This window comes from Gracilinanus agilis, chromosome 1 (genome assembly GCF_016433145.1).
Source record: "Gracilinanus agilis isolate LMUSP501 chromosome 1, AgileGrace, whole genome shotgun sequence".
In the NCBI taxonomy this organism is placed as follows: Eukaryota; Metazoa; Chordata; class Mammalia; order Didelphimorphia; family Didelphidae; genus Gracilinanus; species Gracilinanus agilis.
Genome location: NC_058130.1, coordinates 5766549 through 5783111, shown reverse-complemented (window position 1 = coordinate 5783111; position 16563 = coordinate 5766549). Strand labels below are relative to the sequence as shown.

General features: G+C 49.0%; 1 protein-coding gene across 1 annotated transcript in view; it reads right to left on the bottom strand.

The window, feature by feature from the left end:
* GLI3 (GLI family zinc finger 3) overlaps positions 1 to 16563 on the bottom strand; it is a 90169-nt gene that overhangs the window by 63719 nt on the left and 9887 nt on the right. Inside the window, exon 3 of the mRNA XM_044677680.1 lies at positions 10596 to 10797. Coding sequence (XP_044533615.1) covers positions 10596 to 10797 — 202 coding nt within the window. The remainder of the gene's footprint in view (positions 1 to 10595; positions 10798 to 16563) is intronic.

The following is a 16563-nucleotide window of genomic DNA, read 5'->3' as shown; positions in this document are numbered from 1 at the left end:
TACGGGAAGCCTTTCTCTGCCCTTCTTAATCGTAGCGCCTTCCCTCTGTGGATGAGTTCTTTTTTTCTTTGTAAGCGTCTACACTTCTTTGGGCACCTTTGTTTACTTCTTGTCTCCCCCACTGGACTATGAGTGTCCTGAGGGCACAGAATTTCTATAGGACTTATCAGATTGCTGGGCATATAGCAGACACTTAAAAAATGTTTGCCAGCTGACTGAAAGGCTGATCTTCCTGGGCACACACAATGGTAGTTGTGGATTTGTTTGGCTTTGCCTGTAGAAGAGGTACCTGATGGGCAGCTGTGGGAGTTGAGCTTTTCTTCAGATGAAGACAGAGGGAAGCACCCCTGTAACCCTCAGCACACAGCATGGCCACCCTACAGGATCTGAGCCACCATTTCTAACATTTCCTCTTTGCTCTCTGTCACATTCAACCGGTTGACACACATTGTCTATGGCACCTCTCGGGTATTCCTCGTGCCAGTCCCCTTCTTCCCATGGCCCCAGCCTTGTACAGCCTCCCATCCTCTCTTTGCCCATCTGTTTTAACACAGGCAGACCTCGTTTAATTGTGCCTCACTTTACTACACTTCACTAAAACTGCATTTTTTACAAATTGATGGTTTGTGGCAACCCTGCATCAAGCAAGTCTGTGGACGCCATTTTCCAACATGTGCTCACTCTGTGCCTTGGTGTCCCAGGTTGGCAACTCTCCCAATATTCCAAACTTTTTCATTATTTTTCTATCTCTTCTGGCGACCAATGAGCAAGCGCTCTTGGATGTCACCATTGTAATTATTTTAGGGAACCACAAACCCCACACATATAGGACATGGAGCTTGAGGTGAGGCCAGTAGTTTAGTTTAGTTTAGTTTTGTTTTGTTTTCCCCCTTTTATCTTCTTTTGTATTCAGACTCTAAACTATCACTTGTCATTTGGGCTGATCTTGACGGGTTATCATCTAGCGACTCCCCTCATGCCACTGGCTCTTTTTATTCTGCTTTGTAAGAAGTGTCTGTAAACTAAGAGTAAATAGGATCTGAGTGAATCCCGAAGGAGTCTTTTGAGGACTAAAGTGTCACCGTTTTTATTTGTTTGTTTATTCTGCTCCAGATGTTCATACTCCTCCTGCTGCTCCTTAAAGGGATAATGAGCAAATTGAAATTCAAATAATTTTCTTCTGACTTCATAACTATCTACTTAGAATATTGTTCTTCTTTGTTTTCCCCCTTGGGAATATAGCCTTCTGCCTGATCTCTTAATGACTTAATAGACCTACAATTACATAGTTTGTGACAATAAACATATGGGAATTTTTTAAAATCCTAGCCTCTTTTCTATAGATATTTGGGCAGAAAGAAGTGAAAACTTGCAAAGTCATTCAGGCTTGGCTCCATCTCATTCAAGAGCCCATTTGGTGAATTGGTTTCAATAAAAGAGCAAAAGGAGGTAGTTAGCCAGCCTGGGGCAGAGCTGAAGAGTCATCAGGTTGGAGAGGTGGGACGAGCTTAGAAGTCATCCAATATACCTGCCCCTACCAGAGAGGAAAGTCTAGCCCTGCCCCAGGCGGAGCGGTGGGACCCCGGCACCTGCCCAGTCTGGTTTTCCCCCCTCAAATCCTGATTCGATAAGGGCACTCTCATGTACCTGATTGGATAAGAGGACTCTTCTGAGCCCTCCCAGCATCCCTTTTGCCTCCCCAATCAAATCCAGCTCTTGCACTGCACTTTCTACTTTCTCCACCATCTGGCTGGATCCTGTTTTCTTTCTTTCCTTTTTTTTAAGCCCTTTCCTTCCATCTTAGAGTCAATACTGGGCGTTAGTTCTAAGACAGAAGAGTGGTAAGGGCTGGGCAATGGGGGTTAAGTGACTTGCCCAGGGTCACACAGCTGGGAAGTGTTTGAGGCCAGGTCCCGGCTCTCTATCCACTGAGCCACCAAGCTGCCCCCTGGGCTCCCGTTTTCTAAACTCACTTCTCTAAGAAGCCGTTTGCCCTTCTCAGCCCATGGAACTGGATTACGGCTCATGTCCAGTCAAATCCTCCCCTCTTCCGCCTCTCCACGACTGCTTCCATTAGTCCATATGTGCTCCCCCAAACCCCTGTCCTTATCTTAGCCTGGGGAAACTCATCTTTTTTTTAACCCTTACCTTCTGTCTAAGAAACAATACTAAGAATCTCTGATTGCTAAGGTCTTGTGGCATATAATTTAGTTTGATCAGCCTTTTAACCTTCTCTCTCCATCCAGGCCTCTGCAAGCCTGGACTAGCCTCTCCCTCTCTCTATTTCCCTACCTTCTACCTTCCTAATTGTAAATAAACTACCTTAAACCCGCTCCTGACTTGGGTCTATTTAATTATAGAATCAATCTGAGTTATTGATTCCTGGCGGCCACACTTTAAATATATACCTATAAAATACCTAAAATCTCCCTCTTACATTAAGTACCAAGGCTAACAAATAAAAAGTAAGGGCTAGGCAATGGGAGTTAGGTGACTGACCCAAGGTCACCCAGATAGGAATGAATCCAGGATGTCCCATCTCTGGACTTGGCTCTCTATCCACTGAGCCACCCTGCTGCCCCTGCTGTGGCATTTAAACTCCATTGAGGAAGCCATTGCTATAGTATAGACGTTGTATCTGCTCTAAACAAATGTAATGTTGAATTGACTATATAACTTTGACTTCTAAATACAAATTGATTGGAACACCAAAAGAGAATTTAAATGCCAGATGTTGGGGGGGGCAGGGAGGAGAGATGATGTTTCGGTATTTCTAACCCCCCCCCACCCCCAGTGACTGCTGACATGGTTTGTTTCTCTAAATCTTCTCCTGCCCTTCACACTTTTCATCTTGAAAACACTACAAGTGTCAGGAGGAGGCAAAGCCGGGCGAGACACCACATTGCAAGGGCAGGAGGCCATCGTGTTTTATGGAACACACACACACACACACACACACACACACACACACACACACACACGCATGCACTAACAGAACAGGCTTTCTAATCAAAGCCACCCTTCGGGGCTCATTGGGTAGCTGCTTCTGTGTAATTCACTTCTGTGCCCTAGAACTCCAATTCCCAGCATCCCTTGTTCCTTCTCACGTTACACGCTGTTGTACACAGGATATAAATTTGGTGTAGCCCCACCTCTCACTCTCTTCTTTCAATCGGGTTTGGTGGAGGCGCTGTGAGGTGAGTGGCAGGAGAACCTCCTCACGTGGCCTTAATTCTGTTAGCTAATTCTTTTTTTTTACTTCTACTTCCTTTTTCTTCCTTCCACTCCAAGTGATTATTAATAAACTTTATAAAATCGAATTCTTGGAGAATTGGGCGTGAATTTAAATCCTGCATTTCCCTAGCAAGCGCACTCAGTGCCCAGGCCAGCACTTGATGTGACCACAAGCAGCTGCACTTTGGTTCAAACAATTCTTGCCAGTCCTCCATGGAACAGGAAAAAGTCCATCGTGATATTTGACTTGCACTCACATAGATGCACGTGTCCATGCTTCTCACGAGGAGAAAAAAAGATCGAACCTATTTGTTTCCATGATGCTCAGTGTGGAAACTCATTGGAGGACCCTGGGTCAGGCCTACCCTGTGCTGATGGGCACAAAAAAGGTGCAAACATGCTGTGATGCCATCCTTTTCAGGGTGACAATGCCATTCGTCCCTGGCACTTTGGATGAAGTTAAATTTGGCTTCGGAACATTTCAAGGGAAGTCTGCCATCTTTTTCCTTTTGAGTGTGTGTGTGTGTGGGGGGGCTCTGCTTAGATGGCACTGCACCTGGGAAAGGGCTCAGGCTGGTATGAATCAGCAGCAATGTGAGGGGGGGAGGAGGCTGCATCGAGGAGCAGGAGAAATGAAGTGATGCTCCACCCATTGTGCTGGTCAAACCACATGTGTATCATACTCTGCTCTTGGCACCATGGTTTGGGAAGGGCACTGACTATTGGGAGCTCATTCAGAAGAACTACCAGAATGCTGAAGGTTCATGGAAACATAAAGTTAGAAGAGACTTCAGAGGTCACAGAGTCCAACCCCTTGAGTTTTACAGATGAAGAAACTGAGGCCCTAAAGAGTAAGCGACTTGCTCAAGATCATCCAGTAAGCAGGTAGTGGTACGTTGGATCTAAGGTCCCTGGACTCCAGAGTAAGTGTTGGCTAACTATGGATTTATGCCAGCTGAGGATAAGCTGAAGGAACAAAGGAAATGTATTCCACAGAGAGGTCTAGGAGAGGGACACGATCTACTCCATTCTTGTCTCCATGGATTGTTAGGTGGAAGAGAGATCGGCCTCATTCCTCTTGGCCCCAGAGGGCAGAACCAGGAGCCACGGAAGACGAGGCTAAAGAGAGAGGAAGATGCAAAGAGGCCCATGGAGGATTGAGAAAAAGGAGGATCAGAAAATTTTACTGCTGTCCAACAGTGGAATGGGCTGATGAGGGGGAAATGGCTTCCCATTCCTTGGGGGGCTTCCAGCAGGAAGAGCATGACTCTCTTGTGAATCTGTTGTAGGATAGAGATAGGTTCTCTTTAGGTGAAGATTAGGTAGATGGTTTCTGGGATTCTGGGATGTATTTAAGAGCCTCGAAAGACTTCTATGGAGGAAATCTCTAGTGAAACCCAGGAGGGAAGAGCAGCCTACATCACCCAGAGATGAACAATACAAAAATCAAGGTCATGTTTAGAACTGTGGAAAGACCAATGAGTTTGGGAGGAAGGGGGCCAGAGATAGAATCCTATCTCCATCAGTCACTCCCTGGGTGAACTTGGGTAAGGCATGTTAGGTTTATGTTGGCAGCTGGATGGCTCAATGGGTAGAGCTCTAGCCTGGAAGTCAAGAAGATCTGAGGTCTTTCCTGGCCGCCTAATTGCAAGCAGGTCCCTTAACCTCTTCTGCCTCAGTTTCCCAATATGTAGGATAGGTATAATAGCCAGTTCTACTTGACTGAGTTGTGAGGATTGTGTGTAAAGTGCTTTGAAAATCTTGAAGTATTGTCTAAGTACCACTCATTATTATTATTATTATTATCATTATCATTATTATTATTAATATTAGTGTTCTGCCTCTTTATGCCTCTTTTGTAAAATGTGCAGCTTGGGTTCTAGGAGGCAGCTATGCGGTTCATTGGATAGAGCCCTGGATGTGAAATCAGAGAGACCCGAATCTGAATCTTGTCTCAGCTACCTCCTGGTTACATGATCTGGAGAAAGCCTTTTCATCTCCTGCTGCCTCAGTGTTCTCATCTGTATGATAGAAACACTAATAAGCGTTCCTGCTTCACTGGGCTATGGGAAGGATCAAATACAGCAACATCTGGCCTTGGGAAACCTTGTTGTTGATGTGATGATGACATCCTGTGATCTCAGAAGTCTCTCCCGACTGTGACCCTGTGAAATGAGCCCATCTCCAAACTATGATTAAAAAAAATAATAAACCCTCACCTTCCATCTTAGAACTAGTACTGTGTATTAGCTCCAAGGCAGAAGAATGGTATGGGCTAGGCAATGAGGATTAAGTGACTTGCCCAGGGTCACACAGCCAGGAGGTCTAATTTGAAAGACTGGATTTGAACCCAGGACCCCCTGTTTCTGGACCTTGCTCTCAATCCACTGAACCACCTAGCTGCCCTATCTATGATTCTAGTTTGGTATCTCTGACTTCAGGGACCTCCATAGCCTTAAGCCTCCATGACTTGCCCAGGAATACATAGCCTGTATTGTGTCTGAGGCAGGATTTGAACTTTGATCTTTCTAACTTTAAGGCACTTTCTGTCCATTATACCACACTTCCTGGAGCATGATTTCAAAATAAATCCACCTGAAAACTTTGAGCCTTTTTCAGGGCTTCCATTAGAGAAACCCAAAGCAAGGCTCTGCATGAGACGCTGACTTGGGGATGAGAATTCAGAGACGTGTGAGGACACTGGCGAGCCTGGCCCGGGCAGCATCTCTCCTCTCTGCTCTCTCCGTGCCCCAATTGCTATTTGCTTTGGCTTCCCTGCTCTAAACCCCACTTCCCCTCTTGTCAGCACCTGAGAGCCGATGCAGCTGGGAAAATGCAAGCTGGCTTCTCTGCTGCCCCAGGCACCATCCCACCAAGCACCAGCTCCGGCCGGATGCCAGCATTCTTCTTGCCAGGGACGGTATGAGATGATGCCTGGAACAGCCAAACGTAGCTGGGGCTCCAGTTACCAGGCTGAGCTTGTCAGTGCTGGCTCAGAGGGAGAGCTTGCTCCAACTTGTACCACCGAGGCTAGATGAGGCTTAATCTGGGGAGGTGAAAGGAGGGGTGGGGTGGCCAAGAAGAGCTGGAGGATCCTGAGACGCTGGCCAGAAGTGGCGAGGAAGGGGCGCAGCGTCTCCATGGATCACTCAGGTTGAAAGGAGAAGGGTCTCTTTCGGGGGCCTCACAACAATGCTAAGAAAAAGATGCCATATGATCCTCATTTTACAGATGAGGAAACTGAGGCTCAGGGACTTGGGCAGGGTCTAACCCAGTTAATAAGGCATTGAGGGCAGATTAGGACTCAGGGTGTCCAGAGTCCAGTTCTGAAGCTCTGATACATTCTATCTGTGTAGAGACCTTGTTTCAGTTCTTTCAGAGAATTATATACAAAGTTACACACACACACACACACACACACACACAGAGCCCAGATGTGTCTAGCCTGAGCTGCTATCTGATAAGCAACGATAAGACCTATCTGTACACACCTAAATAGCACGGATGTCCCATGCCCAGCTAACACCAGATGAAATCGAAGCTTCAGACAAACTCGGAGCAATCGCTAAAGTCAACCCCGAGTCTGTCTTGGTGTATTTCTCGAGCTTCCTTCTCTCCTGAGGGTCTCGGCCTTCAAGGCTTCCCTTCTTCAGCCCCTCCCCATTCCGGCCCTCCTTCACCCTGAGCACCTCCTTGCTGTGGGAGTTATATTGCAATATCATCTGGCGCTATCTCGTAGGGATGGAAGAGGAGAATCGGTGACAGTGACGTTCCTTTCTGAACATCTGTTGGGTTGCTGAATGGATGGCGACCAACGGTGACTCCTCTCAGAACGTCCATTGGAAGGAGAGGGCTCAGGCTAGCCAGGTCTTTGTTGCCCTCCGGGATTACACTAGGAGTCTCTAGACTTTCCCTCCCTGACCACGGAAACCTCCTCTCCCCGACATGGCCTCCACCCCTGGATGTCTCCCAAGCCCACTCGGCTCCCACGGCTCCTTCTCATTGGCCGAGTCCTCCTGCGAGTTTTGCTTAAGGAAAAGACCCAGAGGAGGCATGTTTTCATTCCTTTCCAAGCTCTACTCTTGACTTTCCAGGATTTGTCTCCCCTCCATGGCCCCGGTGTGTGTGTGACCCCCTCCCTGCCCTCCTCCCCAGCTTTCCTTTATGTGCTGCCTTCCTACCCTGGAATGTAAACTCCTCGAAGGCAGAGGCTGCCTTTTTTCCTGCTTCAGATCACATTTCCAGCACCTGGCATGGAGTAAACACTTAATAAATGCTTATTAACTTGACTCAACAGAGTGTACAGAGAACCGGCCTCAGGGCCACAGAGACCTGGGCTCAGGGCCCATCTATGATACCTTTGATCGTGTGACTCTGCACCAGCCCCTTAACTCTTTCTTTAAACCCTCACCTTCCACCTTAAAAGCAGCACTGGGTGTTGGTTTCAAGGCAGAAGGGTGGTAAGGGCTAGGCAACGGGGGTTAAGGGACTTGCCCAGGGTCACCCAGCTAGAGAACGTCTGAGGCCAGAACCTCCTGGTTCCAAGCCTGGCTCTCAGTCCACTGGGCCTCCTAGCTTCCCCCAAGCTCCTTAATTTCTCAGGATGCCTGGCAGCCCTGGAGCCTTAGAGCTCATGCTGCAGTTGAGAGGAGGGCCTGCATTGGTAGAGGGAAGAAGAGAGAATGGCCCAGGACATCCTCGAGCAGGAGGGGCCTCTGGAGGGGTCTAGTCCAGCTCATACCTGAGCTACACTCGCCTCCAGGCCTGGGGAAGTCACTGCTTCCCAAGGAAGCCTCAGCCACTCTGGGGAAACTCAAGAAGGTTTTGTTCAGGTGAGCCTGTGAGCTAGCTCTGCTCCCCGCAGCACCACCACTGGGGGCAAGAAGAGCGAGTCTCATCCATCTGGCCCTCGAAAGCCTTCCAACACCCGAAGAGTGAGCTGGGCCCATCAGCCGGGGCTCCTCTGCTCCAAGCACCTCTCCGGTGTCACGGGGATGGGTCGGTTCTTTGAACGGCCAGAGCCTCGTGCTCCCGGGGAGGCCAGGGGGCCACCAGCTACCAACAAGGGTCTCTGGGAACAACCAGTGAGATCAGCCACCTGAGAAAAGTCCTCCATTCACAAGGCTTGGAGGCTGGAGTGAAATCACCAGACGGAGAAAGGGAAGGGAGCAAAGCACGAGGAAGCACGGGCGGCCACGATTCACTGTTTGGGCCGTATCCTCAGCGGGACAAAGAGCCCTGCACTCGGGAGCTGACCCTGTTTGAAATTCAGCTCCGTTACTTGTCGCCTGCCCCAACTCGGGGGAGTCTCTTCAACTCTCTCTGGGCCTCGGTGTCTCCGTCTGTACGTGGAGGGGCCTGAGCTGCGTGACCCTGGAGGTCTCGGGCAGAAAGGCTGGCCTGGCTCACTTTAAAAAAACGACAACAGAACTTTCTATACAATGGGACATTCTTCCTGTGCTCAGCCCCAACACTCCCTCAGAGATGTTACGCTCTCAAGCCGAGGCATGAGATGTCTGCAGAAGCTCCGTACGGCTGCCTGGTGTTCTTGGTGCCAATCTAAGAACACCTGAGGTGGCATGGCACCCCATAATAAAGACTCGGGAGCTGGCCGGGCTCCCTGAAGATCTAGACAACAGGTAGAGTCAGTCCAAAATGTCAGAGCCTCAGGGAGCCATTTTCTGGAGCCCCAGCCCGTATGGGTACTAAAGGTGGCCGCGGCCTTTTGCCACGAGTGGGGTTGGTTCTATTGGCATCCCGACTCTGGGTCCCGACTTTCATTCCTCAATGCACCCTCTCTATACCCTCCGTCAGATATTTCTCTGTCTCTGTCTCTGTCTCTGTCTCTGTCTCTCTCTCTCGCTTTATGGCTTTCTAAATACAAAATAGCTCTTGGGTCAGACTTTGGGTTTGGGCCATGTCGGAAGAGCGGGGGCAAAGGCAGGAAGTAGAGAGGGGATGGAGAGTGGCCCCGCCCCCACTTATTGAGGCGCCCAGGACAGGAAGACAAGTTTCTGAGACAAGAACTGGGCCAATGAGATGAGGCTGAGGCAAGGAATGTGGCTGGAGGCAAGGAATGATTCTTCACTGGCCTCAAGACTCAGGCTGGGTTAGCGCTGCTAGCCTTGGCGATCTCTTAGGGAAGGAGAGTCCCTAAAACTATACATTATGGATGTTACAGAAGAGTCGGCGATCTGTTTTGGTGAAGGTCATTTCCACACCAGGGACTTCTTCTCCTTCATGAAATTTCAAGTAGAGGCAAAACAATTCAATTCAATATTTTCAAAGACACAAAGTAGGAGTTTTACTTCTTTAAAAACAAGTGGGTAGGGGCAGCTGGGTAGCTCAGTGGATTGAGAGCCAGGCCTAGAGACAGGAGGTCCTAGGTTCAAATCTGTCCTCAGACACTTCCCAGCTGTGTGACCCTGGGCAAGTCACTTGACTCCCATTGCCTACCCTTACTACTCTTCCACCTATAAGTCAATACACAGAAGTTAAGGGTTTAAAATTAAAAAAAAAAAAATTAAAAAAAAAAAAAAAAAACAAGTGGGTAGACAAGGATAAGAACTGTCTGGTCAGGAAGCCACGGTAGGCGATCATTTGCACCAGAAGAGGGCCTGCCCACATGGAGAAGAGAAGCAAGATGAAAGAACGCAGCCCTTTGGCCCTCTCTCTCCCACGGAGGATCTCATCCAGTCCTCTCCCCACCCCCTGCATAACAAAGCCCATTTTATAGGTGGAAAAACAGAGGGTAAAAGTCCTGAAAGTCATGCAACTAAGGAGCACCTGAAGACCCCCATCTACTGCACCACAATTCCAATCTTCTCCTCCCCCCCAACCCTTGCCATTCCACGAAGGAAACCTGTTTCCTCAGCCATCTAGAAACAAGTTCTCCTGTCATCGCGGTCATTTCCAAGAACCCAGAGGGCCCGGGGGCCTGGATGATGGTTGGGACGCCACCATCCCACTGTGCGGAGAAGCCGCTCTCACTCGCCTCAGGCCTTCTCCTAATGAAAAGGCCCCCATCCCCTTCCGTCTTTAGCCGCCACCTCTCTTCAGGAAGATGGTCACGGCAGCCCGGGCCGCCGGAGGTTTCTTGGGGAGGAGCAATGGGTTTGGACATTGGATACTATTGGGTGCCGACCACTTCTCATTATGGTCAACATCCACTATTTGGAGCAGAATGTTATTACACTGAGAAAAGCCCAGTCTGTCCCCTGTGCACTCCCAGAATGCCTTTGGGGCTGTTGGGGGTTGGTTTGGGGACGCACCGGGGCTCTCAGGACCTCCTGCAGATTTCACCTCCCGGACGGGCTTCTGGGAGCCGAAAGCAGAACAGCAGAGAGAAGCAGCACACGTACCTTATGGCACTCGCCGACAGGTGACCGTAGGAGCCGCTGGCCGACGAGCTGCTGCGGGAATTGTTCAGGATGGTGACCAGGGAGTTGGGCGACGTCCTTATCATGGTCTGAAGGTCAAAGCTGTGGTCCGACAGCGGGGAGATGGACAGCGTCCGCTTCCGGCTTGGTCTGGCCGACAGTCTGGGGCTGGGAAATCTGGTGCCTGTTACGTAGACAAAACCGGGCCCCATTACCTCTGATTGTGCCCAATACCTGGTTCTCTATTACTCCTGGCCTTGTACTGGGAGAGTAAGGCAGCCCAGTCCAGGCACGCGAGCACACGCGTGTGTACACGCACACACACACACACACACACACACACACACACACACACCAGCAGCAGCAGCGGCGGCTGGCCTTGACAAGCTCGGCTCTTCCAATCCGTGATCTACTAGCTACAATTGAGGAAATTAGGGAGAAATATTTATCTTCCACTGGCTTACCTCAGGGGAGCGCTGTTTATTAATGTGCAAACAAAGTGATGAATTGCTAAACAAAAGGGAAAGACTTTTATGTGTTATCCCGCCCATTCCGGGTGATTTATGGATCTGACGGCTCCTTAGACATTCACATCATTAATTCGCCACAAGCAACAAGGCAGAGGCTCAGAAGAGAGTCCCAACAGACTGAAGCCCCCACCGTTTCCCAGAGAGGAGCTGAAAGAAAACACGAGCTTCCCATACACGAGCCACGCTCGTCTGCCCGACGTCCCCATTGATCTTACCTGATCCAGGTGATACCTGCAAGGAGAATCAAGCTCTCAATGAGGCACTGGTTGTTTTCCAAAAAGGAAAACCAGCCTCAGGTGACTGCAGGAGTCACCGGACGCCTTGGAGCATCAGACTTGCGTTTAACCACCCAGTTCCCAAGGCAGGTGATGAAAAGGGAAGCCAACAGACAGCAGCATGGTGGCCATTTGGCTCCATAACTGGGGCTCGGCGCTGCCTTTTAGACTAATGGGGAGGAAGATGGCCCACAGGAGAGCATTCAGGGCTAATGGTCAGGCGCTCCTGCGGTGACCGGCCGAGGGGCTCGGATGCAAGGGGGTGGGCAGGATCAAGACTCTTTTAATGGCGGGGTTAGAAGATTCCAGGCCGCCATGTTGCCCTCCCCACGGCCCCTCTGGCTCCATTCAAAACGCCAGTTCCCGAGATTCCCGGTTTTAAAGGCGGGTGTGCCCGGCTGCCTTAATAGTGTCATCTCCAACGGAACATTTTCATTACTGAAGCATGGAGGGAAAACTTAATGAAAATGCCCGATGACCATTTCACCCGATAAGAGGCAAAGCGAACATGACTGGCCTTAAGTGGAACTGGAAGACTTTTCTTTCCCGGCATGGTGATTTATCAGCTGACAGTGTGTGTACATAGCCCTGCATTTGTGGAAATCTGGCTTCAATGGAAGCCGCCGAGTTATCCTGCAGTGATCACATCGTTGCCTGGGCCACTGGGACCCCCGGCTCTCCTTAGCCGGGTCGCTGTGGCTAGCTGGACACTCGATCGCCTCAGGAATCCCCAGGCGGTCATTTCTCAGAGGGGAATCTTCATGTGGGAAATCGCGTTCCTTCAAAATGATTTTTTAAAATACGTCAAAATGCGTGGAACAAGACAAGGAAACTCCCATGGCTGAGCGAGTCTGTCATTTCCAGTGTGGACAATCAGAATTCACTTCGCCTGTTTTTCTAGGTCTCTTTTTTTTTTTTAAACCCTCATCTTCCATCTTGGAGTCAGTACTGTGTATTGGCTCCAAGGCAGAAGAGTGGTAAGGGTGGGCCATGGGGGTCAAGTGACTTGCCCAGGGTCACACAGCTGGGACGTGTCTGAGGCTGCATTTGAACTTGGGACCTCCGGTCTCTAGGCCTGACTCTCAATCCACTGAGCTACCCAGCTGCCCCTTTTCTAGGTCTCTACAGCTAATTCAAGTCCTGGCTGTCTTCAGGTGTAAAGATCTGAGCTCTAATCCTTGCCTTTGTTCCTCTGTGAAGAGTAATATTCTGCTCTAAGCCTAATGGCAATTGCCAGCATCATAGTGTAATAAGGGCAGGGAACCGAAGGGAATAAACATTTCTAGAGCTCCATGTGCCAGGCACTGGGCTAAGAGCTTGACTCTTGTTATCTCATTTGATCCTCGTGATACCCCTGGGAGGCCTTCTCTTGTTTTTAATGATACCGTTTGGGACTCTTTTTGGCCAAGAGGCTGGAGGGATTCACCAATGCCTTCTTTGGCTCATTTTACAGATGAGGAAACTGAGGCAAAAAGGGTGAAGTGACTTGCTCAGGGTCACCCAGCTAGGAAGGGTCTGAAGCTAGATTTGAACTCAGAAATTCCTGAGGCCAGGCCTAGAGCTCTCTGCTCTACCATCTAGCTGCACCATATACATATTTTTACTCTTCACTGCCCCCACATTACTTTACTCTTATGCTTAGTTTCTTCCTTTGTAAAAGGCAGCTGGGGTACAGCAGAAATAGTGGTGGACTTTGAATGAGATGGAAGACTTGTGTTCAAATCTTCTCTCATCTACTCATTAACTCTATGCCTCTGGCAAGTCACTTAAAATCTATTTGCCTCAGTTTCCTTATCTCTAAAATGGCAATAAAAGCAATTCCTACCTCACAGAATTATTGTAAGGTTCAAATGAGTTAAGATATGCAAAGTACTCTACAAATGCTATCATCATCCTCATCACCCTCATTCCTGTCATTCTCCATGAAGGGATGGGACTGGATGGCCTCCAAGGCTGATTCGGCTCTTGCAATTCCCCTCTCCCCTGACATTGCACAGGCACCCATGCTGGGCTCCAGCTCCCTAAAAGCCCGGATGCCATCTACACTAGCTTCTTGTATACGGGTTGGGTGCTCACAAGCAGCAGGAAGGAGTCCTGCTTGGACGGAGGGCCCCGGGACGAAGGCCTGGCTTGAAGTCTCATCTTTGCCACCTTGTCACCTTCCCCCATTCTGGCCCTCTGTTCTCCCTGTGTAAAATGGGGGCTTTGGCCTTGGTGGACCTCTGAATCTAAGATCCTGGGTCAGATGATGCCAGAGCCAGCCCTTGGCCATGGAGAAGTGACCCCTGGGGCGATGGAAGCCACCATCAGGACGCTGGACAGCGACTGACTCAGGACCTGAGAAGACACCTCTCCCCACAGAGTCCAAAATAGACCTGAGGCAGCTAGGTACACACTGTGCGGTAGTCATAGAGACAGGGCTCCACACACACACACACACACACACACACACACACACACACACGCACCTCTCAGCTGTCTGTTACCCTCCTATGATTGCCCCATCACATCCTTTCACCTTGAAGACATCTACTGAAGCTACATTCCACCTTCAGGAAGGAGAGGGGCAGCAAAGGGAGACCCAAAGTGGGGTTTGCTCAGGGCAGAGAACCCCCTCTTCTTCCCTCTCCCCCTCCCATGGTTCTCACCAGAGATCCTCGATCCTGAAGTGATTGGGGGTAAAGCTGAACCAGCAAGCCCAGAAGCTAAATGGCCCCAATGTTGGAAGTTTCTGACCTGCTGATCCCCTTTAACCTCTGCCTGGTGGGAAGGTTACCACCAAGGCACCACCAGCCAGATCTGAGCTATGGACAGGAGCATGTTGAGGCCAGGGCTGGAGAAACTCTGGCCATGCTGAGTGTGGATTCTACCACAGCCTGGATCACTCCACCCCAAGTAGAACTTGGAATTCAGGCAAAGGAGACTAAAAGAGAAGGACACAGGGGAGTTTCTGGAGGAAAACCCAGATGGCGAAGGTCCTCAGGTCCATTCTCTGGTAAGAATCTGAGTATGTGCAGTCTGGAGATGAAAAAGATCTCAAGAGATTCCCAGCTCCAGGGCTGCTAATCCCTCCTCTCTGAGATGACCGTCCGTCTCCCCTCTCTGGATTTTGTGTCTACTTGCCCCCATGTTGTTTCCCCAATGGGAATGTGAGCTCCCTGATGGGATGGCAAGGGCTGTGGCTCTGCCTTTCTTTACAGTCTATCTCCAGGGTTTAGCTAGCTCATTGCCTAGAACACAAAAATCATTTAATAATGCTTACTGATTGACTTATAGACTTCAGCTTGATCCTAGAGGGCAGGAGCAATGGGTCCAAGTTGAGAAGAATGAAATCTGAGCTTGATGGCTTGATGTAAGGAGGACAGTAATTAGAACTATTTCACAAGAAATGGGCTGCCCAGGTAGGCTCTCCCTTCTTCTCCTCCAGTGTTGGTCTTCTAGTGACTACGTGGCCCCATGAGAAGAAGGCCTTTTTGTTCAAATCGAAGAACAAATGTGGATTTTTGGTTTCGAAAGCACTTTGCCTCTATCTGAAAATACATGGCGATTGGTGACTCAGTTGCTTCTTTATTTCTACTAACTCGGGGAGCTAGAAAACAAGGCACAGATGATCTGGTTTGGACTAACTCGAAACTCAGTGGGCAGTTTTAAAGATGGCAGAGAGAGGCTGCCCTCTGAGCCCCTTCCCATGTTGGGGAGGTGGAAGACAAGGCCTCGGGAATGCTTTGAGATCTTTGCTCAGAAGGTATGGCAGCATTATAAATGGCGCACCCCATCGAGCAGCTGTGGGGAACAGCCAGGGTTTGGCAGCCATCAGAGTCTTTCTGAAATGAGCACGGGGCCACCATTATTGTCCCCAAAGAGACGTCTTCATTTTGGCTTCGTGCTAATTGTTTTGTTTCTCTGGTGTAATCTAAAATTCTGACAAAGACTAGCGGGGCTTATTTCTCTATGATGAATGATGGGACATTGAGATGCCTACTTAATGACAATCAATTTTGCCAACGACTCCAGCAAGTTAGGGGACTTTTAATTATTTTTTACAAAGTAAAAGGGTGACTTCAGCCTTTATTTTGATCAAAGAAGCTTTAGTCTGACTGAACACATTCTCATCAAATGCGGAAGGTAATGGCGGCTGACCTCCCAGCAGCCCCTCTTATTTGAATTCTCTATTTACTGTTTTAAAATAACTAATTTGCATAATAACACGGCACTATTTTTTTCTTTCAAAGCTGAGACAATCTCTAATTGAAATGTGTTTATGATTTATCTGAAATGTAAGACACACACACACACACACACACACACACACACACACACACACGAACAGTCCTCCCAACAGCAAGGAACAACAAATTGGTTTGGGGGAAAACAAGAGGATGTGGGGAGCATGTGCCTGGGGAAAGGCGTAGCATCCTGAGTCTGTCCAGGAAGGGAGCTTGGAGCTCAGAGCAGAGGGTAAGGAAGTGTGTACCAGGCTGCCGTGTCCTTGCAGCTCAACAGGCTTTTGTCTAGATCGGTGGTTCCCAAACTTTTTTGGCCTCCTGCCCCTTTCCAGAAAAAATAGTACTTAGCCCTCCTGGGAATTAATTTTTAAAAAATTTTAATAGCAATTAATAGGAAAAATCAATGCATCTGTGGCCATCACTGCTCCCCTGGATCACTGCAGCACCCACCAGGGGGCGGTGGTGCCCACTTTGGGAATCACTGGTCTAGATCATGGTCAAAGGCTGAATTTCTAAACTTGCCCCTCACCCCAATGAGCAAAGTCGCCCCAATGGGCTCCAGGCAAAAGTCTGATTCCAAACCCAATTCAACTGCCACAGATATAAAGGTTCTAAGAGTCTCAGCCTAAAGAAAGTACTGGCCTTGTGGAAAGGAAGACCTGAGTTCAAATCCTATCCTTATAATGTATAGGTTGTGTCATGTTGGACAATTCACTAGGCTTATCCCTCCTGGGTATCAGTTTTCTCATCAATCAAATGGGGATAATAATAATGATTTTTGTGACTATTGCACAGAAGTGGTATAGAGCGTGAAAGAGGTAGTGTATGTCCAGGGCTTTATTTACCTTCCAGTGAGCTAAATGGGTCAGTTATTATAATATGCAAGTGATAGCATGAGCTAATCTTAACTAGCTTTCGT